Source organism: Mauremys mutica, chromosome 16 (genome assembly GCF_020497125.1).
Source record: "Mauremys mutica isolate MM-2020 ecotype Southern chromosome 16, ASM2049712v1, whole genome shotgun sequence".
Taxonomy (NCBI): Eukaryota; Metazoa; Chordata; order Testudines; family Geoemydidae; genus Mauremys; species Mauremys mutica.
Window position 1 is genome coordinate 5,479,014 of NC_059087.1, and position 26,533 is coordinate 5,505,546.

Consider the following 26,533-nt stretch of genomic DNA (forward strand, 5'->3'; position numbering starts at 1 on the left):
TTGTACTGTAAATGAATGTGTCTAGGTTTTTCCAATATATTACTTTTTTTATTATGTATACATTTACAATTGTACATTCTTGCATTACCTTTGAAGGTGGTTCAACAGAGGCTGTTCATTCTGGTCTGGCTCGTCAAGTCTCCAGCCTTCTTACCAATCACCTGGCACGAGCGACAGAATGTTGTGGTAATCAGGCCGCTGGAAATGATGCACTGCAAGATGTACTTAGCCTTCTTAATGACCTGTCAAGGTACTGGAAGTACTTCAATAAAGTCTTTTTTTTTTTCTGGATTACTGTCCAGTGTTGGAAAGCACTTCATTTCCTCTAATGGAAATATTAAAGATAATGACACCTCTTTCAATACCATTCCAAAAGCTTGGGGCTATTTTGAAATGTGGCCTGCAGCATAAACACACTTTTGTTAAATTTTAGGATCAATCCCTTGTTGACAGCAGGTGAGGGTGTGCAGACGTCCAGTAGTACTTTCTGAAATGGAAATCTATACTCTGTGTGGCAGAGTCAAGTGACTTGTTTGACAACATTAATGAGCTTACGTGTGTCACATGCCTGCATATTTTTAAGATAGATGCTGTAACGGAGTAATAGTTTATTCATTAAGAATGAAACCATTCAGTATAATGCCGTTGTAAACCTGACCCTGCTGTCCTTGGTATAGTTTTTATTAACCTCAATAGGAGTTGTACACTGGGAACAACTGAAAGATTGAATATGAAGACTGCAGTCTCACGTATTGTTTTTGGCATCTTACTGTGTACGGAGTCTTTTTGTTGATGAAAAGTGACACCCAGCTGCAGTAATACCATAGCTAAAGAACGTATTTGTTCTGGGCTGTGGAGTACATACTGAAATAATACAGTACTTACATGTTACAAAGGCGATTAGTGGAGCGGAATATCACAGACTTCATAGTTGCTCTTATGTTTATAAGCTTTGGTGCCTAGGGAAGCTTTCTTGGATTTTTTTGAGTTGGAGGATTAATGGGACAAAATAGCAACATTTAAGCTGTTTTGCTCTAAAATTTGTCATGAAATCTCAAATAATGGAACTATCTTCAAGAGCTGTTTTATGAGGGATTATATGGGAAACAGGCAAACATTTTTTATGGGAGTTGTATAAGAGGCTCCAGACACCAAAGAGAAATAATGGGGTATCATTCATCTTGCATTTGAAATTGATTACTGCTTAACTCTGATGGACCATTTTATGTGTTTAATTTTAAGTACAGGCTTTAATAACATAATCTTGTATCTCCAGAAAGATCCCTTTACCCGTGGCAGGATGTCATCTTATAGTTTGTATTTGATTTCAGGAGTATGATTTAACTTTCCTGTTTTCCAGTCAGAGAGATGACTATGCTCTTTTATCTCAGGAGTCACATAGGTAAAGCTATCCTGAGCCAGCCAGCCTGTGTGTCCAAACTTCTCTCACTGCTTTTGGACCAACGACCTTCTCCAAAACTCGTCCTTATAATCCTCCAGCTGTGTCGTGCTGCGCTTCCTCTCATGAGTGTAGAAGACTGTGGAAATGTTGAACTGCCCCCATGGAGTTACTCTGTGCCCTCCCTGAACAGTGAACAGGATGACCCCAGTGACCCAGCCTCCAAGATTGCATCACTACTCTTAGCAAAATTGGCAGATTATGTGGTGCCAGGTGCTAACCGTTTCTCATGTCTAAATGTTTGTTCTTATTATGTGTAATAAATGTGTCACAAGCTTGAGAAATAATGCATTATTGTGCAAGAGGTGTGTGTTGACAAAAGGCACAATTAGGATAAATGGGTATTAAATGTTAGTGTTCAGAAGGTTAACTTGCCGAAAATTTATCAGCAGGATGAGTTCGAATATCTAGAAGTAGGCATGTTTCTATAACTCTGGCATTCTGACTGTTCAGTGTAGTTCAATTTTCTGAATAGGGTGCTTATTGCAGACACGTGAAAGAAAGCTCATATAAATCTAAAGGCAATGCTTTTAAAGCCAGGAAAGTTTGTTAAGGAAGCTGACTTCAAAACAATCCTGAAAGTATCTGACTGTTGTGCTTTTTCTTTTCTGCTTGAAGGATGTCAGACAGTGCTGTCTCCAACTGCGTCTGAACCAGATACCACTTTGGCAAAAACCAGCCCAAAAAATTCCATAAAAGGAGATAAAGATCCTGGAGAAGAGAGTGAGGCAGTGGATGGTAAACTTTCTATTTTTATTCACAAACGGGAAGATCAGTCATCCCATGAAGTCCTTCAGCCCTTACTGAGGTAACTTTAACTCAGTGGATTAGAATTAACAAAGCAATTTGGGGGTTTCCATCTTTATTTCTATACAGTGCCAGAACTGTAAGAAGATTTTGTGTTGGAGATGATAATAACTGAGCAAAAGCAAAATGCTTCAACTTCTGTTTTCTGTTGCTGTTCGTAAATAGTGGGATTTTTATCCAAGATTGAGTTTTGGTGATGTGCAGCTACATAAATAGAAATGCACACACCTACATTGAGTGTTAAACCACAGTTCCCCAAACTTGGCCCACTGATGCACAGACACCATCAGCTCAAAAATCAAATTTCCATTTGTACTTTACTTATAGATTAGAGGAAGAAAAATCTTTTCTTTTCACCAATTTGTTTTTGTTTATTTGACAGCACCTGGTGTATAGTCAGGTTCATTACTTTGTTGATGGTCAAATGCACTTCAAGTCTAATTCACTAATATAGTGACCTTATCTGTGCACTAATCTATGGGAAGCGTATGTTCATATTCTTCCCCAGGACCTGCAAGAGTGTGTGAACCAGTGACCACAGCAGCAAAGCTGAAACTTCAGAGGCAGATATGCAAAGAGGGAGGGAGATGGTAGAGAAGTCACAGCCTGTTATGGGAGTGTTGCTCTTTGATCTGCTCAGAAACCACAGCAGGAGAGCAGAAAAAAACTTTCAAATGTGTTTTAAAAAGAATTAAAACAGGACCCACTACTTAAATGGTACTCTGTCAGAAAATTTGAAGATCTTCCTGTAAGTCCACAACACAAACTGATATTACAAATAGTAGAATCACCAGAAGAAAAATTATTTTAAATGTTACTCTCAGTAAGGCCCTCCGTTAGGATAATTCTGTTAGAACTACAGAAGTGATCTTAGTATTCAGTCATACCAACTCAGACTTTGATCTCTGTAAAACTCACAAGAGACCCCTCCAAAATAAAAGTAGCGTGTTGGAGGAAGTGATGTTGGTAGTTAATTAGATGACACCCCTGGCTCTGAGTCAGCCTTGAGCCACTGCCTCAGTATAATGTTAACAGGCAGTGTTCTTAAACCATTCCTGCCAGCAGTGCTCTCTTTCAGATGAAATGTAAATCCAAGACTCTTAGGCATTCATGGCCACTAAAAAAAACTCATGATACTTTTTTTGTAAAAATAGGGGAATTAACTGCAGTAGCATCGCCAAATTGCAGTGTGAATAACTACATTCTATATACTTCCATTTCTGCTGCAGTTTCAGTGCAATGGTAATCTTCCCATCATGTGTCCTTAACTCATTAGAATTGCTGTGATAGTAAGCAGCTCAACTGGAGAGAATTCTTTTCACTACAGAGCTGGTTGAGTTCTTCATGTAAATAAAGGCTTTAAAGTGCTTTGAGATCTGTTAGAACAAAAGCATGGCTAGTTCACTAATTTTACATAGTAAAGCCACATTTAATAGGTTTTATTCGTACATTTGTAGTAGTTCAGAAGGTCGACCATTCCGACTTGGCACTGGAGCTAACATGGAGAAAGTAGTGAAGATGGATCGGGACATGACTAAAGTAAGGAAAGTAATAAAGATAATTGTTTAACAACTTAGAAATCATTAGACAGTCAACATTTTCACTACCCCAGTGTTCTTAAGCCTTCTGTAAAAAAAAAATCAGAAAACTAAATTTAATTCTCTTCCAAAAAGATAAATTATTGGCTAAATATTTATATTAAACAAGTGAAATTCAAGAAAACTTGTTCATAAACTTTAGCATTATAATGTTATTGACATGCATATGTAAATCCTTGAAAAACAGGTGTTGTGTTTTACTGCAAAAATATTTCCACTAATGTTTTCTCAAACGTGTTTGTGTCATGGTTTTGTGTTCTTTCACAAGTATTTAAGGAGACCAAGTTTTACTGGGATGAAAATCCATAAAAAGTAAATTTCAAAGATCATGTTAGAATATTAAAGGAAATTGGTTTTAAATTCATACTCATGAGTATTTGTGTCAGAAGTACTCATGCATTCTTCGATCAAAGAACAGAAATACCACCATGTGACTATCTGACCGAGTAAACGAATAGTATTGAATCCACTCCTTGATCAAGTCATCGATTAAAAAAAATGAAATCAAACAAAAAACTGTCCAATGTGAATAATGAATACAGTCTGAGGAAGTGTTGATTTCTTTATGGTTATACCACAACGGGGGTTGGGGGGAAGCTAAAATTTGTCAGATAAATGATTTCCCTTAGCTCTGGCTAGCTTGGGTTTTGACTGGTCTGAATAGAGCTAATTAAATAGTCACTTTGAATATCTTCCATATTTCTTTTTCAGAGTGGCTGCTGTGAGGTTATTACAGAAGAGGCTGCTGCAGCTCTTCGAAAGGCTACCAAGTGGGCACAATCTGGCCTAATTGTTAGTGTCGGGCCACCTATTGAATCTATCAGTCCAGAAACCACTAGTGGGCTGTCAACTGGTGACAAAAAGAAAACTGCTCAAACCTCCATTTGCAGGGAGAGGAATTCTGAACTTGCCAGGTAGAAACTCACTGTGGAGTCTTCAAAATAACATGAATGTCTTTGTAGGAATGTAGAGAGTAACTTTTAGTCACTTGTGTTGGGCAGGGGTAACAATTGAAGCATTTATTGGGCAAGTGACATTTTTCTTCTATACAGAACAGATCCTGTGCGCCCATTTATCAGTGGTCATGTAGCAAACAGTATGGCAGCAGAGGTGATTGCTCTGCTTCACAGCTTATTGATGGCACCAGAATCAAATGCAGCTCAAATATGGACAACAACGGCTGAAAAGGTAAGCAATGGAGGATTAGATATCTAAATGTGTGATGCACAGTACAACTTTTAACTGTTGGCATTCCTGAGCCCGTTCCTTCCTCTCCTGATTCCGTGTTTAATATATATTTTTTAATTGTCACTATCCAGTTAGATACTATCTGTCCTAATAATGGGTGGAGGATGGGGGAAAGAATTTGTCCAAACAGATCTGGAAACAAGGAATTGACTGCTGATAAATGGCAGTGTTACATTTTTTATACTTCATAAGACTGTTTATTCAGGCAGTCATCCTGCCTTGACAGACCAATCCTCTCTCACCCGGATCCCTAAGGGCCAAAATAATGGTTGGAGGACAAAGTCTTTGCTTCCAGATCGCTTAGCATACATCGTGGCTGCTCAGGCTATGTGCTGGAGAGATGACGACACATCACTGCACTTAGCCTGAGCAGCCACAATGTATGCTATATGCTGGAGAGAGGATGACACATCATTGCACTTCTAACAGTTATGTGGGAATCAGCAATGGAATCTGGCTTTGTTACTCACTGATCAAAGATCTTATTTTAAAGTATGACAGCATACTACTACTTGAAAATTAAAATAGTTCCTCTGGTGTATTTTTAAAAAATTCAGCTGTGCCCTCAGTGCCTACACGTTCCTGACCGATATTTCTGCTTTGAATATTTAGGTTCTGTCTCGGGCTCTGATGTACATTCCACAACTTGGGAAATATGCAGAGAGTATCTTGGAGAATGGGAGCAGCAGTGGCAGGAAACTTGCCAAACTTCAAAGAATTGCTCGACAGGCAGTGGCTGCACTGTGTGCTCTTGGTGGCTTTAAAGAGACAATTAAAATAGGTTCTGAAGTGCAGGTAATTAACTTCTTTTCCTTTTATACTTCAAATGAGAGGTGATTCTTTTGATCATTTTACAATTTTAAAGTTGTACTTCCTTGTTCGTTTTTGTAGGTTTTGGGTAGAGGAATAGCAGGAAGCATTGGAGTGGTGGCTTCTATTAATGAACAGGAAGGTATAGCAACTGTCAAATTTCCACCTGCCAGTATAGACTGTAGAAAGACCTCACAAGCATCAGACACATTAACTATTCCATTATCTAGGCTCTGTGTTCCAAGATCTGAGGTAAGGTCATTTTAAAATCCAACATTAAGTGTAATAACAAATTGTAATTATACTGTGATTTAAAACAACGACGACAACAATCTGCAGCATGTAAAAGCCTAATTCATGTTTGGTTAAAGATGACTTGTGACGTTTACATCATTGTTTTAAACATTTCATAGCAATGTTTATATGTAATTTCTCATCCAAATAACATTATATTATTCATCCTTCAGCACTTAAGGATGTTCCATAGCATGTTGTGTTACCTTTCCTTTTGGCTTGTGATTTTTGTCTGGTGCTGTTTTTGTGATAGTACAAAATGAGAATTAACTCCAGGTGATGAAACGCCCTCATGTCTTAGAAACTAACTACTTGAATTTAACTTTTTACCGTGCCCCCACCACCACCACCATCAGGCATTGCCTCTTCATAAACTGTCCATTACTGAGAAGGTAGTACAGGCAGTCCAGTCCATGTTGCTTCCTCAGGAGGGAAGTCTATCTATTCATACCTCACTTCCTGCAACAGGAGATGGCTCAACTCCAGTAATGGCAGTGGTCCGGCTCCTTGGAGAAATAAGAACAAGGTGAGGTTTTGTTCATTATTTATAAAGGGCTCTAAGTGTACAAGGTGCTGTACAAAATGTAAATGCTCCAGCCAATTGAGGTCATCTTGAGGCTTGTTTTTCCTATGTAAATATTGGCATTTTGCTACATGGAACAATTGTGTGTTTAATAAAGAATTATATTAGTTTCCAAAAGGAAATAAAGTTAACTGACTTTGTTACAATGGCCTCACTGCTAATAAGGAGCCCAAAGCCAGGAGTGGACTTGGCAACCTGTTGAGCTGGGTGTTTTATTAACATGAAGCTGGTCAAGTCATTTCTGCAGCAGTCCCAATGAACAGCTAAACAAACAGAAGTAGACAAGAATACGCATTTTGTTGAGGCTAGTCCTGAAATTATTTTCACAAGTATTGACATCGAGTTCACCATATAATGTACATTTTTAATGTTTATACACATATATACATTTTATTTATTTATTTTTATTTTTTGTACATTAAGAGCATGCCTGGTGATGGCCCAGCTATTAGAAGACAGTTTGTTTTGTGAAGAATTCATACAACAATGTCCAGCTGCTGTAGAAGTTCTTAACCTGGTGGCACAAGAGTGCAGCCCTGGTATGTATTTAACATGTCCATACAGTTTTACTGTTGTATTTTGTCAGTGCAGTGAGATAACAGATAAGTAAGGTTAATTTTAAACTTTAGATACTAGGCTATATCCCAAATAAAAGTGAACTATTTAAATACTAAGGAAAGGAAGACAGTATTAATAGCACTTACTAATATAATACAATGTGGCTTATTACAGTTGCAGAGATCTAAATAAATTCATGGTGGCTAATAGCTTGACTTCTTAAAATTAGGTTTTAGGTATAAAGGCAGTGGATTTACACCTAGTGTGAATACGGCCGCCAAGTTTTCCCCCCCTCATAATACTCTGGTCTCATGGCTGGTTCACTGGTTTTGTGTCTTGTTTTTGATAAAGACTATCAGAATTTTCCCAGGAAGCCTCTCTTGTATTGATACGTACATCAGGGTGCAAGTATACTCAGTTTTAGTCAATAGCAAAGTCAAGACTGAATGAAATTGCAGATGAATTACTCAAAACTGTGAAAAGTTATAATTTTATCAGTAAGCTGCAATGGTGATTTATTTATTAGCTGTGGTATTTACATGAACGTATCCATCCATACTAATGTACAAACTGAGATGAAGGGAAGTCTCTAAATCTTGGACTTTTTTTTAATTTCGCCATAGGTTTTTTTATGAGTATAAGCTGCTGTTTTTCCTTCATTATTCTCTTCTTGCCTATTTTAAAGACTACACTTATTTTCTTTCCTTATTTTTAACCTCCCGATCTCCTCTCCTGTTTATGGGTGGGCACTTGGACCCAGCAGAAGTTCTAGGGTCGAGCACAGATTAAGGATACAGCCAGAGCTTCTTAAGTGGAGGAAAAGGACTGAAGAAAAGGAAGCTGTTAGACTGTAGAACCAAATGGAATTCTGTTAGGCTTCCGATATGAAATTAGGTGTGCATAATTTATTCCTGTGCCCTAAATTAACTTCCAGCTTCATGCTCATGCTGGGTTATTGGTTCACAACTAACTTCCAGTAGATCTTTATTTATTTATCAATATAAATATTTGGTGACCAGACACTACAAGTTAAATGCAGACAAAACCAAAGTTTTTTAGTTAATTCATCCTCTTCAACACCTGATTGCTGGTTACTGTGGAACAACCTGCAATAAGTGACATTGTTTTGTTGTACGTTTTTATGTGATATCGACTCCTGACATAATTTAGTTTCAGGGTGATTTGGTGATGTAAATTTCCAAATATTTTTTGTTTTAAATGGTGCTGTGAATCTGACTGTTTTTTTTTTTTAACATTGAAATGTCTTACTGAAACTTCAGGGAGATTATCAGTCACTTTGGTGTTGATTTCTGCCTTTTTCTGTCTTGTAAATCTTTCTCTCCCCAACTGTTGTTTAACAGTAATATAAAAATAGTCAGCATTCAGGTTACTCCACTGATGTCTTTGGAACTTTTATTCTTACAAGTTTGTTGTTTTTAATCTTTCACTTTAAAATATATTGGCTTTGTAGAACTGCGTTATGACATATGATACTGTTCCCGGCAGTGAATATACTCAGTGTGGTTAGTTTAAATAAAACACAAAAGAAATAATTCTTCCTGCCTGACAAAATTTGTCTTTTCTCCTTAAGGTTTCCCTTCCCCATATCACTGACATGGCTCCCCTGCTTCCCAAAGCGGATGCTGTCTTGGAGATACTGTTTTCATTGGCTTCTAATGTTCCAAATCTAAATGTAATCAGAAATTAAGTTTAAACCTTTGAATCAATTACAGGTGACTTAAATAGCGTAGTTTCTTTAACGAGAGTTTTAACCCAATCTTTTTATCTGTATAGGGACTAGTGAAAACATGTTGACTTATGTATCAGACAAACCTACAGATAAAGTAACAATAGTTAATAGCCAGGAGAAATTGTTACTTTACACCTTCAGCTTTTCTTACTCATTTCAGTTTTTAAAAGGAATATTATGTAAATTTTAAAAGTATGATTTACTGTTCTGGATGCTAACTTAAATTTCAGTTTTAGAGTGTTTGCTTCCTTTGTAGTCATTTGAAGATTAGGTTAAATCCCCTTTACTCAACTCAAATGCAGTGTTTTCCTTGGTCAGGAATTCCCTGGCTTCCAGAGTTAGGTCTGTGCACAGTATAGTACCTTCAGGGAAATGTTAACTAGGCCCTGAAGAGCTCAAGCACTATCTACACTCAGCTTCTAGGGGAGCCATGCACTTCATGCCAGTGTCAGCTCAACCGCAGGTTAAATATTTTAATAGGAGAGAAGGTTTATCTGTTCTCGTTCAGCCAAAGCTCCGTGGCCTAGTTTTTTAAATAACTAGTGATTTAGGGCGTCTCAGCTTTTGGGCACCCAACTTGACACTTAACGCAGCTTCATTTTTCAGAAAATGTTGAACACCTTCCATATCTGTCTTGGTACCCCAAATCTCTAGATACTTACAAACAATGCAGTACTGTGCTTAACATTAATAGCAATCTATTCTATTCCTAGTGAGTATCTCCACTGGCCATGATCAAATGGACAAACTATAACTTCAAGGTTCCCTTACCAGAAAATATCCTACAGACTTCAGTGCATTGAAGCATCTTGACTACCTAACAGCAAACAGGATAATTTGATTTGATGGTGTATTAGTCAGTTTCATTTGCAGCTGTAACAAGCTCACTGATTTTATTTTAAATAAATTTAACACAAACATGTATTGTCATAAGGAAAATTAAACAAAACAAGGACATTCTGAATAACGACGGTGGGGTGTAGGTATGAGGGTGTCTTTCCACAGTATGGATGTTAGGTGCTGTAGTGCAGTGTAGTACTTCTTTACCATTCATGCTTGATAAAGATGGAGTGACAGCCCTTAATGCAGATCAACTGCTTTTGTTAACCTAAAATGAAATTTCGCTGTTACTTGGAAATAATTTCCATTTAATTCCCCTCATACATGAGGCTTTCGCTGAAATATAAGCCATTCTCAGGTGTACTCCATTCTCAGGTGTACTCAGTTTGGGTTTTTTTGATTTTGGAATGGGGCGGGGGAAGAAGTGAGGGAAAGATTAATTTCTGAAATGGACCTGATTGTGACATTTAGAGATTGTTAGCATAGGTGTAATCTTTAGATCTCAAATGACTGTCTCCAGCTAAACTCTCATGTTCCCAGTATTAATGGTGTTGGTTTGGTTTGTACTGTTACAGGGGAGAGGCTTCTCGTTGTAGAAGTGCAATGTGAAAGGTTAAGAATGTTGTATCGAGATTGTGCTCGTCCCCCACCTCCGCCACTCCAGACAGACCGAAGACAGGTAAACATATCAACAAGGTGCTGCTTTTCTGGCTCTTTCTCTAATGGATTCAGCTTCTCATATGGTGGTCTAAGGATCACCGGAGTCAAACCATTACTGTGGTTTAAAGGAAAAAAGAAAAATTAATCACACATAAACATTCTTGAATGCAACATATTGGTTACTTTTGTTATATGCTGGGTCGAGTATGCATTCCATAGCAGATCTTGGACACTGGATTTCAGTAGAATGAAATCTAGCTTGTGACCTCAAATGCAGTCAGACTAAACCACTCTTTACCTGTTTTACAGCCCAAGGAGATTACTTGGAGCCCTTCTAGAGTGTTTCCACCTGTGCGAGCATGCATGTTCTCATCACATCTTACAGCTGTGACCTTTTTGGCTGACCCTAGTGCAGGCGGGGGACTGCCTCGTGGCACGTTTATCTACGCTACCTCCCCAGTTCCAGTACAAGTAAGAAATCACAATGATGGAGCAAATTTCTGTGGTGTTTTACCTTCAGTTGTTTTTTGTTTTTTTTTAAATATGACCAACAAATTTTCTGTATGGCTGTTTCCTTAGGCCCCATCATTTTACTGGGAGATTGAAATAGTTTCCTATGGAGATACAGATGATGACACTGGTCCAATAGTTTCATTTGGGTTTGCAACTGAAGCAGAAAAGCGGGACGGCGCGTGGACAAATCCTGTTGGCACATGTCTTTTTCATAAGTATGTTGCAAATGTGTTCATTAAAAATTACAGCCTGGTACACTACATAAACTGAGTATAAGCTCCTCTGGACTGGCTCGCTTTTTGTTCCTGAATAGTGCTGAATGGATAGTTTCAATGGAGGGATTAAAGTTTTGAAATATAGTAATTCCTTATCAAAATGAGGAGAGCTCCAGTTGCATTTTAGCAGTATGTACCAACCACCTGAGTGCTAACTGATGGTCATTTACAATGACTTTTTTACCGTAGAGGGCTGCTCTTTTATGTTTAACTTTCTTCTTCACATTTACTTTCTTAGTAATGGACGAGCTGTGCATTACAATGGCTCCAGCTTGCTACAGTGGAAGAGTGTTCGACTGGATGTGACCCTTTCTCCTGGTATGTCAGAATTCAGCTTATTTACTTAGCTGAAAGAGCCTAACACCTCTTAGATATAAACAAGGTAATGGATGAAAAACAGAAAAATCCTTGTTTCTTTTTGGTCGTGTTCTATTTTCCTCTAGGTGATATAGCAGGAATTGGCTGGGAGAGAACAGAAGGCACTCCTCCCCCTCCAGGACAGCCAGCTAAAGGAAGAGTGTACTTCACGTATTGTGGACAGCGACTTGGGCCTTATCTGGAGGATGTCTCTGGTGGAATGTGGCCGGTGGTGCACATTCAGAAAAAGGCAGGTTTAACAATTAAACACGTACTTGGGATGCATTTGACTTTCATCAACACTAGTCAATGTTCTTGTGTGGAAACCATAAAATATTTTTAATATCATTTTCACCTTCATTTATTGATTTGGGTTAAAACTTGTGTTCTCTTTCTAATGTGCGTATACCTTTAATGGGAGCTAGTCTCACCCATCAGGACAATAAAGTAGAGCTGGTCTGATGAGGAGACTGAGTTAATCTTTATATACTAATAGGCCTTCCTTGGCTATTACTTCACTTTAATCTTGACAGTGACCTTGCTGAAAATGGCATTTGTCCCAGTGACTGTATCTTGAAAGTACCAGGCTGAACAATTAAAACTTAAAGATTGTATTGAGCAGGCTTATACTTAGCAATTGTGTGTTATCACACTTATTCTTTAAAATTTATGGTCAATAATGCAAGGAAATCCGTATCACTAGAGGATATGGTTACTAGAGGAGTAACCAGTGGGGATCTCATCCTGTGGCCAAGGTTTAGAATAGGAAGATCATATCAAAGGGTTAAAATAATACTTTAAAACAAAAGCTGCTTCTCTTATGCTTTATTTGAATTTTGTTACAGAATACAAAAGTCCGTGCTAACTTTGGATCTCGCCAGTTTGCCTATGCTGAGGGACAAGCTCACAGGAATGCTGCTGATCTGTGCATTGACCTAGCTGAAGAAATAAGTGCCAACTTTGAAGCATTGCCTTTTGCCATGGCTTCCGATAGTGATAATGATGCTGGTACCAGCATAGCTTCTGATCCTGGAACCCATGGACCTCCTTGTAGAATTGCTGCTGTTGCCACAGCTCAGCAACGTAAAGTGATCATTCATAACATTTAAATAGCATGTTCAGTTTATTTCAGTAAAACAATCTAAATCCAATTAAATGTTCTCTAATTGAAATTCTCAGTGTGCTGCCCAGATAAAATACAATAATAGTTAAAAAAGCACAATAGACATTGGCAGATAAATGCTCATTTCATTTTAGACAAAGCAGTCTAAATATCAGTTATCTTTCTTTTACATTATATAGAATAAAGCATTCAAATTGTTCTGAATTAAAGTAACCATAATGAAAAATTATTTTATTAGGGCTCTCAATGTAGTTAGATGCTTCACTTGATTGAGTTATTCAATGTGCTACGCTACCTCAAAATGCATTTAAGTAACTTCCACCAAGTGATTGGAGAGAGACCACAGAATGCAGCATATCTGAAGAACGTCATGAAATATTTCAGCATGTCTAGCAATGGTTGGGAGTTCATTATTTCAATTTGGTTGGTTGCAGAGTATGACAGTGACACTTCTTGTCATTATAAAATGGAACTCAGCTATGAGAACTTCTTCACATCAGGCCCAGATCCACATCCCCCTGCTATTGCAGACGACGAAAGCGATGATGATGATGATGACGACATCCCCCGGGTAAGGAAGATGGGACACCTCACATGTTACAGAGCCTGCTCTCTAACTATAAATCTTGTATTTAAAGACTGATTTTTTTTATTTGAGAAACTATAGTTTCCATTAAATCTCATGTTCTAAATGCCATTTGTTTTTTGTTTGACTTCTCTTCCCAGGAGGATCACTATGCTCTCTTGGTTAAAGCCTGGGAGACTAAAGTTTTCCCTACAATTAGAAGACGGTTTCGCAATGAAGCTGAGAGGAAGTCTGGTCTAGACCAGATTAAAGGGGCTTTACAGCTAGGTATTACTATCAAATGTTTTTTTTTAGGGTCATAATTCTTTGTGGCATATATCAGGTGCAGGAATGAAACTGGGGGAGCTGGATTGGTCTTGTTGCACCTAATAGAGTCAAGGCTGCAAAACAGTTTGTCTTCTGTTTTTCACATGCTTGTAACTTACAAAAACATTCTTCTTTTGGGCAAATATTTTCCAAGCTTGGTTTCTGCTCAAAAGTGAGATATTTTGTGGGGGGTAGAGAATTGTGGAAAGTTTCTGCAACATCTTTTCTGTTTTTTAGGTTATGAGCTACGAGTCTCTGAGAACAGAAAAACATGTAGTAGTTTGGATTTTAAAAAGCCACCTAAACACACTTTTTAGACACAGCTACATCAATACTGGCTGAAATATGAAACTTGTGGGGAAGTGTTCTTAGAAAGAAGAAAGGTTATAGATGATTGAAATGGTTGGCAGCTTTTTAGCATTTAATAGAGCTTAATAACATTCTACCCCCTTATGAGATAGTTGGGCAAGGAATAGGGGCTGATGGGACAACCTGTAAGAGGGAGTTTGTGTAAGTACCACATTGAAATCTCCCCACAAAAAAACCAGAACCAGGCTTTAGCACCAGGCACAAAAGGTCACAAATGCAGCAGCAATAATAATGTATTACATGATTTAAGGGGAGTTTAGCATTTTTTGCTACATTCTACTGTATTCGACAGAGTCACTACTTTCATTTGAAAAAAGGGTTCTACATTTTTCATTGCAAAGATCTAACCATTACAATATAATATAGATACCATTATAATATAGACACGGGTTGCTGACATGTTAACCTGGTTCTTCAGGAAACCATTGCCAGGCAAGGATGGGAACCTCAGGGCTTAATTTGGCTAATTTTGAACACTAAAATTGTTATTGTTGGTACCTTACTTTCTCTATTTTATGACCGATTATTTTTAGTTGTATAATCTTGTATTATCAGAGATTTTTTCATTTACTTTTCTATCGAAGTTCTTTCAATCAAAATTACTTGATTAAGGACCAAAAGATCTTGACAAAATGTTGCACAGTTTTCATGAACTCCTGATGGTGTATCTGCTTTTGATACTTGATTTTACTTGCTATTTAGGAGCTATTGGCAAAGTGTAACCTCTATCAGATGTATGCTAATTCATTTTATTTTTATGGCTAGAAACCTTAGCTCTAGTGTTAGGTTTTTTTCCCAAGATGTGTCTTCTTCCATGATAAACTAGTGATTTGGACACAGTGGAATGCTGCAGAAAGACTTTTCATTTCAGTACAAGTTTGGCAGCTCTGCCTCACGTGCAATTATTTGCTCAGCAGGAGAGTCAACAGCCTTCTCCCACAGCTTATGTATGGGGGACCAATCAGCCTGAATATTCCATGACAAATGTGCTTTGTAAATAAGTCTTTCTCCTCGGTGCTTTAGAAGTCTTTTTTTTTATTTCATTGCCACTCACAAGTTAATTGCACTTGGTAGGTCAAAGTTATCCAGCAGCTAGCATGTGAGTGACTGAGTATATCTTTGTTCCTAGTCACCTGACACTGAGCTTCCTAGTCACTTCTTCATGCAGATTAAAATAAAATGTTCCTTTTAAAAAAAAAAGTCATGAACAATTGAGTAGATAAACATTTCTGTTCTGATAAAATCAAAACAAGCTCCTGTGCTGTGGTTTTCCCTTTATAATGCTCTTTCTTAGTTTGTTTTGCGATTATTCTAATCCGGTGGTTCCCAACTTGTTCCGCCGCTTGTGCAGGGAAAGCCCCTGACGAGACGGGCCGGTTTGTGTACCTGCCGCATCTGCAGGTTCGACCGATTGTGGCTCCCAGTGGCTGCGGTTCACTGCTTCAGGCCCATGGGAGCTGCTGGAAGCGGCGGCCAGCACATCCCTCGGTCCGCGCCGCTTCCAGCAGCCCCCATTGGCCTGGAGCGGCGAACCGCAGCCAGTGGGAGCCACGATCGGCCAAACCTGTGGATGCAGCAGATAAACAAACCGGCCCGGCCCAGCAGGGGGCTTACTCTGGTGAGCTGTGTGCCAAAGGTTGCCGAACTCTGTTTATAGTCTGCAGGTAAACGTTTAGTTTAACTATGAAATAGTTATCATCAGTAGTAAACAAACTTGTTTCCTGAAACAGATTAGCTCTATAAATATTCTCCAGAAATCAGTATGATATTGATTTAGACTTTTTGAGTGCTAGACTTTAGGCCAGTTTTTGCTGTCTCTTATCCAAAGTGTGGAGTGAGGTGGCGGAATCTGGCTTGTAATGAGTAGATGAGACTATGTTTTAATGTATTTGTAAGATTGTGTGGTTTGTTACAAGACCAAGGCCAGCGTCTAATCCAGATGCTATTCTGTTTATCAGGAATGGTCGATATAGCCCGACAAACAGTAGAATTCCTTTATGAGGAAAATGGTGGTATCCCAAGAGACCTCTATCTTCCTACCATTGAGGATATCAAAGATGAAGCAAATAAATTCACTATTGATAAAGTTCGGAAAGGTATGTCTATTTCAATCTTTATTTGCCAGTAGGAGAAAAGTTAGGACTGAACACCCTTTGACCTTGGCGCACACAGGACAAAATCATTATTTGGTTGAATTAAGGCTGCAACTTTTTTAGTTCAATAAATGGATAGAGCTGGAGGGGTTAAATCACTGCTTTTGTTTTGCCTTTTTAATAACTTTTTAAAAAAGTGAATCACTTGTCAATATATGTGTTGTGCACAAAGTGAAAATGTTAAACAACCCACCAAATAGCAGAATCGGGTGTGCTAAGGCTACAGCCTGTGCATTCTGAGCCAAAGATTAGTCTATCGGACTCTGGGTGGTAGGAGTCAGCTTGTATATACTGTTAGTTTATTCAGGACCTTCTCATTGTAAATGATGTTTTGAAGACATGTTATTCCTTTGTCTCCAGGCCTCACAGTGGTGACTCGCTCCCCAGACAGTAACAACGTGGCCAGCAATGCTGTGGGAACGGCTTTACCTAAATTTGCTATTCGTGGGATGCTGAAGACATTTGGTCTCCATGGTGTTGTTCTGGACGTTGATTCAGTGAGTAAAGCTATATTTAAGTTTTTTAATGGGTTTACAGCATTTTTCTCTGATCTATGTGGTAAAACATGCTAGTTCATGTAAGATGCTGTTTTCTGCTCTTTGAGTAAAGATGTGTCCAGTGTATAGATGGCGTTGTGTTTGACATTTCAGGTAAATGAATTGGTGCAAGTAGAGACTTATCTCAGAAGTGAAGGTGTGTTGGTAAGATACTGGTATCCTATTGACATGTTAGAAAGGCCACCTGCTGGCTATAGGAGGACTGCAACAAATGGATTGGTTACTCTGGATAATACAAACATCCAAATTCACAGGTAAATAAGAAATTAATTTAGTGTATTTAGAGCGCATAATATATCAGTATTTCCATGCTTATTACTTGGATGAACGTAGTGTTTCATAACTGTAAAATTAATTACTTACTGCAGCTTTGCATTAAATAGTAGATTTCAAGTAAACTTCTGACACCTTCTTAGTACACTCACTAGGTTTAGACCTAAATAGAGGTCATTGGATCTCCACATAGTATTGGCTAGATCATCTTTTTATAAAAGGAGTTATGATGATCTGATTAGGGCATTATTAAAACAAGAATGATCTCTAAATTATTCATAAATATTTAGCTCTGGCAAGGGCAAAAACATCTTGTCTAGTATGATCACTTATTGTGTTGGTGGTAATTTCTGTTTATCATCTATGTGCTCAATCCCGTGTGATTCTGAACACGTCACGTTCCTACTGACTTCAGTGGGACCTCAGGGCCCTTCACAGGATTGAACTCGTAACTTGAAGGACCAAGTGGTAAGAGCAAAGACCACTAGTAGAAGATACCTAACTTATCTGAGGTCCCAACTGAAAGCAAAGGGAATTTTAGGTAGGAAGAATTTATACCTTTACCTTGCCAAAAAGGGCTATCAGCTCATAAAGTGATCGATGCCTCAGTTTTAGTTAATCTCTTTCTAGAGATGAGAAGAGTGTTTGTTCACTGCCCTTGTATCAGAGTTGCGAGTAAAGGGGACTCTGTTCCTGTCATCAGATCCGTACATATGGGCCCCCACAACTATGAAGAGCACCATAGAGGTTTTAAACTTGTGGCCTGGTGGTGCCCTAACACTGGATAAGCAGTAGTGAGAAGTTTAGAGTTTCTCATATAGAATCTACCTATTCAGTCACTAATGATTTGCTTTCCAAAGTGAATAAGGAAGATTTGGCTCTACTTAATAAGTTATTGCTGTTTTTTAAGTTCATACGTCTGTTTTGGGTCCAAAAATCAAGCTGGTAGGTATAGTTCCTATTTTAATTAACTCTGTTTCTTGCTTTTTTTATAGAGAACTTTTGCGATGTGAAGCCTCACTTGCGCGGTTGTACTGCCGCATGGCTCTCCTCAATATTTTTGCCCCCAAATCTCCACATATGTTTACTCGTCTATTTCATATTCCTGCTATCCGTGACATCACCCTGGAGCACCTGCAGCTGCTGTCCAACCAACTTCTTGCGCCACCCCTTCCTGGTAAAATAATACTTGAAAAGTGCAGCAGCTCATTTGCGTTTGATACCGTAGTATAGCAATGTGTGTGCTCACAAAGAACTGTGTGAAAGACTGATTAAGTTTAGGAGTTTCTTGAAACTGACAATTTTCAATTTGTTTCATGAAGCCCTGAAGTGCTATTGCTTTTAAATTAAGTTTTTCAAACTTGCATGAACATATGAAATAAGCAATCTCTTACTAGATTCATGAGCAGGTAGAAAAAGGGCTAACCACCATGTAAAGCAGTTAAGTAAATTCTGGGCTAAACTGAGGTGTGTTCATTGCAAATGTTTATTGATGATCTCATGAAAAGTAAGCTGTAGGAAGGAATTCTCCCTCCTTATTCCTCCCCCAAATAGATTCCATTTAATATGTTGCTATTCTTTTCGTTTGTGGGATACTTGTGAGAAACTGAAAACGTTGTACAGTTTGAATTCAGTATAGGTATATAGCTGCCATTGGGTCACTTCATTTTCAAAATTCAACTCGTCTCCAGTTATACAGAACAGTTCATCCTTTTCCTAACAGAATCATGAATCTGACAAGTATCAGACGGGTAGCTGTGTTAGTTTGGGTCTGTAAAAAGCGACAGAGTCCTGTTGAGCCTTATAGACTAACAGATGGATTGGAGCATAAGTTTTCATGGGTATTAGTCTATAAGGTGCTACAGGACTCTTTGTCGCGTTTTATGAATCTGATAACTAATTCCTCATGAGTCTAAGAGAATGCATGTGGCCGAATTCTGGGAAAAGATCTTGGGTTAAATTAACTGTGTCAGTGGTGGAAATCAACCTGTCAGATGCCATTATGCATGCTAAGAGATGCACACAACATGGCAGGGCACTTAGGAGGAACTAAAAAGTAGCTTAAAAATAGGTGGTTAATACCTAAAATTAATCTAAAGCACTTGAAGATCTTCCCTCCCACAAATCATTCTGAGACTGGACTAGCTCTCTCAGAGGCTGCATCATGTGTGACTCCTCTGCAGAGTACAGAGTATTTTGAGGAATTGCATGGCTTTGGGATCCTTTTCTAGATTACAATTTAAATACTCGTAATTAAGCACACACCCTCCCTCCATACTTCCTTGCTTCTCCTACCTTCTTAGCAATATTTTTTTTCCATTTCTGGCCTTGTTTAGCTAACCTGTGAGTAATTTGCATCATGTTAATGTGTATAATTGCACCTCGCTGAGCGGGATTTCTGCAAACAGGCTCTGTAGGAATTGCTTTGTCTAGTGCCGCCATGCACTGCAAATTGGCCCTCCATAGCTCCTGCAGTAACTTAGTAGACAGCAGCAGTCTGTAAGGGAGGCAGTGATAGGGAGCCCTCTAAAAATAGCTTGTTTGTGGGTGGGAGAAGTTTGAGGTCAGGGACACCACTTCTCCCCGCTTCATCTCATCGAATGAGCGGGGGGAAACCTCAAGTGCCATGGACTCATTGTACAGCCTCGAAGAACCCCTCAAACTGGGGCTACTCGGCCCCTTCTGTCTCCCTGGCCATCATGCGGCGTTGGGGGAAGCAATGTCTCCATATCTGACCGGTGGGGTGGGGAGCTATCTGACTGCTTCCAGGGTGGGGCACAGTTGGGTGGCCCCGGAGCCCTTCCACTGCTTTTCTTCCTGGGGGAATCCATGTAGAGATTGGAATACTGCTGGGACAGAATGAGTCTGGGCCTTCGACCCTCCATTCAGTTCTGTGTCAGCAGTGTCAGGGGCACAGGTTTGGCCCTGGAAGAATTCCTTATACTGCTAAACCTTGGGAGGACTTGCACTTGGGCAGGAATGCAGATATAAAGGCTTGTGATCTGAGAGTTCCTTTGTCTGACTACTAATAAGTTCAGAGATCTTCCAAAATATGCAGTGTATTGCATTTGTTCTTTACAGATGGAACAATCAGTTCAAGTTCTATTCTTTTGGCCCAGTCCCTACAGCATTGTATCCATTCCCAGAACTGTTCTGCCACAGACCTTTTCTACCAGGGCAATTCACAGCAAATCAGGGAGTGGCTGACTGTAGCCATCACTCGGACACTACATCAAGGAGAGGAGAGTCTGTTAGAACTAACTAAACAAATCTGTTCCTTCTTGCAGGTAAATGATATTTTTTGATGCTTTCCGAATGTTTATAGTAATGTAAAGAAAATGTGAATTTATTAAAATATGTATTAATCTTTTTCCTCTAGAGAGATTGCCTTTCTTCTTGCCAGAATATTTTTACATCAGTATTACTGTCCTTAAATACATAATACTGTTAATCATAGTGCAGTGTTTCTCTGCACACACTGCAGTGCTGTCTGGTCATGTGAATACGTGCAGGGGGATAGCCTGTGTAGTACTGAAATGAATGCTCTCAAGTTATCTAACTAGTCTGCAGTACTATTTTTAGCTGTAAAATAAGGGGCAAGGAAGGGGTTTTGGCTTATTGCTTTGCTTCTCCGAGGCTTTCATTGTTAAATGTCATTTTACAGACTGCACCAGAACAATTCCCCGCTGAAGAGTTCCCTATTTCAGAGTCCAAAGTCAATATGGATGTTAATTTTCCTGGGGCTGCTTTTGTAGTTGTGTCCTGTAAGGAAAGTCAGTCTGGATTCCGCAAAGAGTAAGTTATTAAGGAAGGGGGAGAGCAACCAGTTATAAAGAGCCCCTGTGTAGGCTGCTGGGCCTGGGTAGTGATCTGCCTTTCTCTAAGACCTCTTTGGGAATTCTGTGTAATGCTTGTGTTAATTTTTCCACACAAACCTTTCCAAGGATTTATCTTGGAGAGGTGGGGGATGATAGTGCAGAAGGATGTGAAGTACCCCTTGATTGTGTCCTTTTTAAGTTTGGGTTTTTATGAATTTTAATTAATTAAATTAATTAATTAATTTGTTTTCTGGTTATTTTCTAGCTCCTCCCTGTATAAGGCTCCGTGGGCTCGAGTGTTTGTCTATGGTCTTGGTCATAAAATAAAAAGGAACGGTCAGTTAAACCTAACTGAGGCAGTATGTTACCCTCGGGATGCCTCTCCAACCAACACAGGCTTGACACCACCCCCAATAACCAATCAGTATCCTTCAGTGATTATCTCCACTGACAAGGTCCACATCAAATTAGGTAAATGTTCTTAGTCTTTTCAAAATGAGGACAGGCTAAATCACCTTATTTCTCAGAGTTTCCTCAGGCAGCACCAAACCTACATTCTGTTCATGTGGGTACTATGCTATGCAAGGTATCAGAAAATACCAGGCAATAGGAATCTACCATCACTAAATAAACAGGCAAGGCTTGATCTCGTCCGGGCAGTTCTAAACTTACACCCCCTCACACTGCAATCTCATCACTTCTCAGAAGTCAGTCAGTACTTGGTGTTTTCAGGGGGGTCTCCCCTCTGCACGCTGCAGGAATTGGGACTGGTGACTGAACAGGCAGCACTTTTTCTGCTAAGTTCAGTCCTGAACCGTTGCCCCAGGTTGGTGCTTTGTTATTTGAAATCCCACATTTTAACCTAGTTTTATCTACATAGATAGTTATATGGCTGGCCCTCGTCACTGTAGGATCAGGGCCCCTTGAAAATATTTCGATAGCAATAACATTCCTTCTTCCCTCCAGCCTGTAGAAGAAATAGCCTGGTTTGTTTATAATCATGGGGGTGGGGGGAAAGAGGGCAAAAGAACAAGTTTTCTTTCAATAAATTCTTCCAAGTCTCACCACTCCTGGTCACTAGGGTTCCTGTATTCCATTTTGCAGTAGCACGAATGTCCTGCCAATATTCAGGAAACCATTGGCTACATCAGGGGTGGCCAACCTGTGGCTCCGGAGCCACATGCAGCTCTTCAGAAGTTAATATGCGTCTCCTTGTATAGGCACCGACTCCGGGGCTGGAGCCACAGGCACCAACTTTCCAATGTGGAGGGGGGTGCTCACTGCTCAACCCCTGGTTCTGCCACAGGCCCTGCCCCAACTTCACGCCTTCCCACCCCCTCCTCTGAGCCTGCCATGCCCTCGTTCCTCCCCACCCACCCTCCAAGCCTCCTGCACACCACGAAACAGCTGATCAGGAGGAGCAGGGAAGTGGGGGGGCGCTGATCGGCAGGTGGGCGGGAGGCGCTGGGAGACGAGGGGGGTTGCTGATGGAGGCCTGCTGACATATTACTGTGGCTCTTTGGCAATGTACATTGGTAAATTCTGGCTCCTGCTCAGGCTTCCCTGGGCTACAGCATTAACTTAATATTTTCCTTTTCTGTCTTTTCATTTCTGTTTAATGAGAGGATTAGTCGATTTAATGAACTACCTCACTTAACAAACTCTTGAGCTTAGAAAAATGTAAAACAGTGTTTGAACCTGGCCTAATAAGACGTTGCTTTTTCTTGACACAGTTGTTGCCTTCTAGTTTATAGAATTGTAATGGGAATTCCTCTGTCATCTTGTTTAAGGAGTATCCCCCCCTCCTGGAGCTGTCTTAGTTTTGCACTCTCTTCCGCTTGAGTTCCCTCTGGCTCTGGCGTTTACAGAACAGCTGTTAACTTGGAAATCAGAGGATGGTGATGTGAAATCAGAAGATGAGCTGGATACTATCCCTGCTTCAGTTCTCTTGCAAATGGTGGAACTTTTAGGTGAGAGTACAGCATTTCTCGAGTATTTAATTACAATGAAACAGCTGATCAACTGGACTGTTCAGAAAGAAAAAAATACAGTATTTAAGCTTTCTTTAGTAATTATGATGGAATTTATGGTTTTTAAACTCTAAAATAGTGTGCATTCGCATGGTTTAATAATGCCAAATTCTAAAATAAACTCAGTACTAGAAAAATCACATGAAGATTTTCCAGCTGATATCTATTAAGTACATTGGTTAAAATATTCAAGAGCACCTAAGTGCCTGAATCACTTTTGAAAATGAGACTTAAGAGTCACTTAAGAGCTTTTGAAAATTTTACCCCTTATCTCATCAATGCACGGATGTGTTGACAATGTTACTTAGTAACCAGGACCCTGTGTATTCTCCAGTACTGCAGCCAACTTTTTGCCACAGAAGCCTCCGTTCTGAGCTTTCATTTAAAAAAAATCTAGCATGCACGGTTGTGAAAACAATTTTGTAAAACTAAATAGAGTGTAAACTGCTATAGTGCTGTCCTCCTAAGTCTCCAGAAGGCTTAAAATCATGAGTGTGGCAGTTTATAGAACTTGTATTTATCTCCTTTTATTAACTATGAAACCTTAAAGATGGGAAATTCTATAAACACTAACTGCTTCTCTACTGATCATTTTAAGAAAATATCCAGGTCATGGTCTTCTCCCAAAATTAAATCTATGATTTTTCATTCAAATTTTTAGTCAATTTCACAGCAGAGGTGCAAGAGGGAGAAACCCAGAGTCATGAAAAAATCAGAGAGACGTGGGGTTGTTGGAGCGTGAGCCCACCGCTCCCTCCTGCAGTGGCAGCTCCTGTCCTGCTTCTCGCTCTGGGCATGGTAACCCTGTGCACTAGGTCACAGCGCCACTGAGATTTGGCACATCCGCTCCTCCATCTCCATCGCCAGCCAGTTGTATGCACCAAACTGGAGTGGCATTGTGACCCCATGGGCAGGTCATAACGCCCAGAGCAGGGAGCCGGGCTCACAGGAGTCATCACTGCAGGTTTGACAAACTTTATTAAAATTAACAATTACTTTGAACACTGTAGCCTTGCCCGTAATCACAAATGCTCTCTGACACTTCCCCAAATGCCACAAAGCTTCAGTTATCCCTACCCAGTTGCCAGTACCTCCAGCTTCCCCTAACGGCTTCTTGTGATGCAATTATGTGTTGTGAATTGAAAAATCTGGAGTATAACAAAAACTGAAAATGTGGAGACATCCATCACATTACAGCAAACACAGGCCCACTGATCAGGTTGTATTCTGTCATTTTTTAATTTTAATGAAGGTGCTGCATTTAAAGCCTGCTGAACTTGAGTGATGCAAAATGTAGGTTTGTTTTGCCATAGGACCTTCTAGTATTATGTATTTGTTGGTTGCATGAAGATGTCTCTGTGGGAAGAATGTCCCCATGGATTTGTAAGTGGCCTCGCTTGATTTTACACTCATTGAATGGTATTGTCATAATTAATGTAATAAATCCAGTCACATTGGAATAAATCTAATTCCCATGTCTGTCTGTCTTCCATACATAGGGAACTTTCTCTGGACAACAGACATGGCAGCTTGTGTGAAGGAACTGATATTTCATCTCTTGGGAGAGTTGCTTCGCAAAATTCATAATCTGGAACAGAAAAAGAACCCAGCAGGGTTGTCTTCTTCCATTGCACTTCAGCTAAATCCCTGTCTAGCCATGCTTATGGCTCTTCAGTCAGAACTGCACAAACTATACGATGAAGAAACTCAAAACTGGGTGTCTGGAAATGCATGTGGTGGCTCTGGTGTGGGAGTGGCTGACCAGGGAAGATTTTCAACCTACTTTCACGCTCTGATGGAAGGCTGTCTAGCTGTAGCAGAAGTGACTCTGCCAATCAACATGAGTGTAACAGCTAGTGTGATGTCATCCACAAATGCCCCAAATCTAAGTGATTCATCTTCCTCCTCTTCATCTTCTCCGGGGCAGACGCCCCAGAGCCCAAGCCTCCTGTCAAAGAGGAAAAAGGTCAAAATGAAGCGGGAAAAGACATCGTCTTCAGGTAAACGGTCTTCATCCCGAGCTGCTGAGACTGACACTGCAATTCTCAATATAGGAGGAAGCAAACCCGAGGATATGTTATGGTTTCATAGAGCACTGACCTTACTTATAATTCTCAGACACCTAACTAAAAAGGATCCACAAGGGCTAGGTGTGACAAATGATGCTGTAGCTGATGCTTGCCAGGCACTAGTGGGTGCAACAGCTCATAGTCGGTTACTTGTGATTTCTGGAATACCAACTCACTTAGAGGAGGGTATTGTCAGAAGTGCAATCCGGAAGGCATGTAACGCACATGGTGGAGTCTTCAAAGATGAAATCTACATCCCTTTGCAGGAAGAGGACCCCAAAAAAATCAAGGACAAAGCAGGAGGAGGAGAATGTAGGACTGAATTGGAAAAACCAACTGTATCTAGTAGTGCAGACAGTCTCGATATCAGCAGTTCTAGCAGCGTCACACCTGCCATGAGTGTTAGTGCCTCAGCCTCAACAAGCCAGGCCTCCCTCTGCAGCTCGCAGGGTATCTCTCGGACAATTAGCGATATTTCTGTAGACCAGTTTCAAGCTTCACTGGAGTTGGCCATTCCACCAGGACTGCTAGAGCCACATGTTGTTTCCAGCCAGGAGAGTTTAGATCTTTCACTTTGCAGCACTGGAAGCCTTGGCAGCCTTGGCAGTCTTGGGGAACCACTTGACAATGTAGAAACAGCGTCTGTATCTGATGTTGGATCAATGTACACTGTCACGTCACTGGACAACCAGCCACTGATGTCACGGCCAATCAAGGGTTTTGCAGTAGTGGAGGTAACAGCTTTCAGGCAGTGAGGGATTCATTTGTAGCTCCCTTTCTTGCAGCAGTCAGGTCAGATTTTGTCCTAAATGAATGTTGTCAATTCTAGTAACCGTCTTCCCCCAAACTCAAAAACAAAACAAATCTTGTTTCTCACTTCTCTCTATACCACACTGTGGGGGTGACTCACAGGGCCAAAGAGGGTGTTTCCTTTCCATGTAGACCCGTGGGGGGGTAATACTACAACTTGAATAATTCACTTTTGTATGTTGGATGGAGAGTGGCAGGTATTATAAACAAGGAATAGTTCAGCACAAATTATGCTGTCAAACTAGGACACAGCATAAAACGCATTCCAATTAGAATTTGATGGCTGTGCTTTCTTGTACTAAATTATCTTCAGATTTGCCCCAGGGATCACAGTGCAGTGACTCTAAACACTTTCTCTTGCCTTTATCAGAACCTTTCAAATCAACATCCTTTCTGAATGCAACAGTGTAGAGTCACTGCGGGTTTTTAGAGTCTGTTACTTTAGTAGACTTGAAGAATGTACTTGATTCCATCAGTATTATGGTTTTGAACTTTGTTGCCAAAAGGGTGGCATGCTTGGGCTAACATCTGCTTGTTTAAAATTCTCCTTTCCAAAGGACTGCAAATGCTATTGAAAGTCTAGTGCTCCTAAATCCCATATTTGAAAAATCTCCCCCGGGCTTCCAGATGCTTTCAGTAACATCTGCCTCAAGTTTGTTGCAGCTTCAGAATTAGGCTTGTGTTTCA

General features: G+C 39.9%; 1 protein-coding gene across 1 annotated transcript in view; it reads left to right on the forward strand.

The window, feature by feature from the left end:
* The window catches only part of HECTD4 (HECT domain E3 ubiquitin protein ligase 4), a 108,375-nt gene that overhangs the window by 64,181 nt on the left and 17,661 nt on the right, over nt 1-26,533 (forward strand). The window contains exons 35-61 of the mRNA XM_044989845.1: nt 97-250; nt 1,392-1,672; nt 2,078-2,267; nt 3,724-3,805; nt 4,576-4,778; nt 4,917-5,052; nt 5,725-5,907; nt 6,004-6,174; nt 6,573-6,742; nt 7,223-7,338; nt 10,523-10,626; nt 10,917-11,078; nt 11,187-11,335; nt 11,634-11,713; nt 11,839-12,002; nt 12,598-12,835; nt 13,310-13,446; nt 13,602-13,728; nt 16,095-16,232; nt 16,650-16,786; nt 16,940-17,100; nt 18,115-18,296; nt 20,201-20,406; nt 20,784-20,914; nt 21,203-21,408; nt 22,728-22,907; nt 24,467-25,770. Of these exons, the coding sequence (XP_044845780.1) occupies nt 97-250; nt 1,392-1,672; nt 2,078-2,267; nt 3,724-3,805; nt 4,576-4,778; nt 4,917-5,052; nt 5,725-5,907; nt 6,004-6,174; nt 6,573-6,742; nt 7,223-7,338; nt 10,523-10,626; nt 10,917-11,078; nt 11,187-11,335; nt 11,634-11,713; nt 11,839-12,002; nt 12,598-12,835; nt 13,310-13,446; nt 13,602-13,728; nt 16,095-16,232; nt 16,650-16,786; nt 16,940-17,100; nt 18,115-18,296; nt 20,201-20,406; nt 20,784-20,914; nt 21,203-21,408; nt 22,728-22,907; nt 24,467-25,770 (5,492 nt within the window). The remainder of the gene's footprint in view (nt 1-96; nt 251-1,391; nt 1,673-2,077; nt 2,268-3,723; nt 3,806-4,575; nt 4,779-4,916; nt 5,053-5,724; nt 5,908-6,003; nt 6,175-6,572; nt 6,743-7,222; nt 7,339-10,522; nt 10,627-10,916; nt 11,079-11,186; nt 11,336-11,633; nt 11,714-11,838; nt 12,003-12,597; nt 12,836-13,309; nt 13,447-13,601; nt 13,729-16,094; nt 16,233-16,649; nt 16,787-16,939; nt 17,101-18,114; nt 18,297-20,200; nt 20,407-20,783; nt 20,915-21,202; nt 21,409-22,727; nt 22,908-24,466; nt 25,771-26,533) is intronic.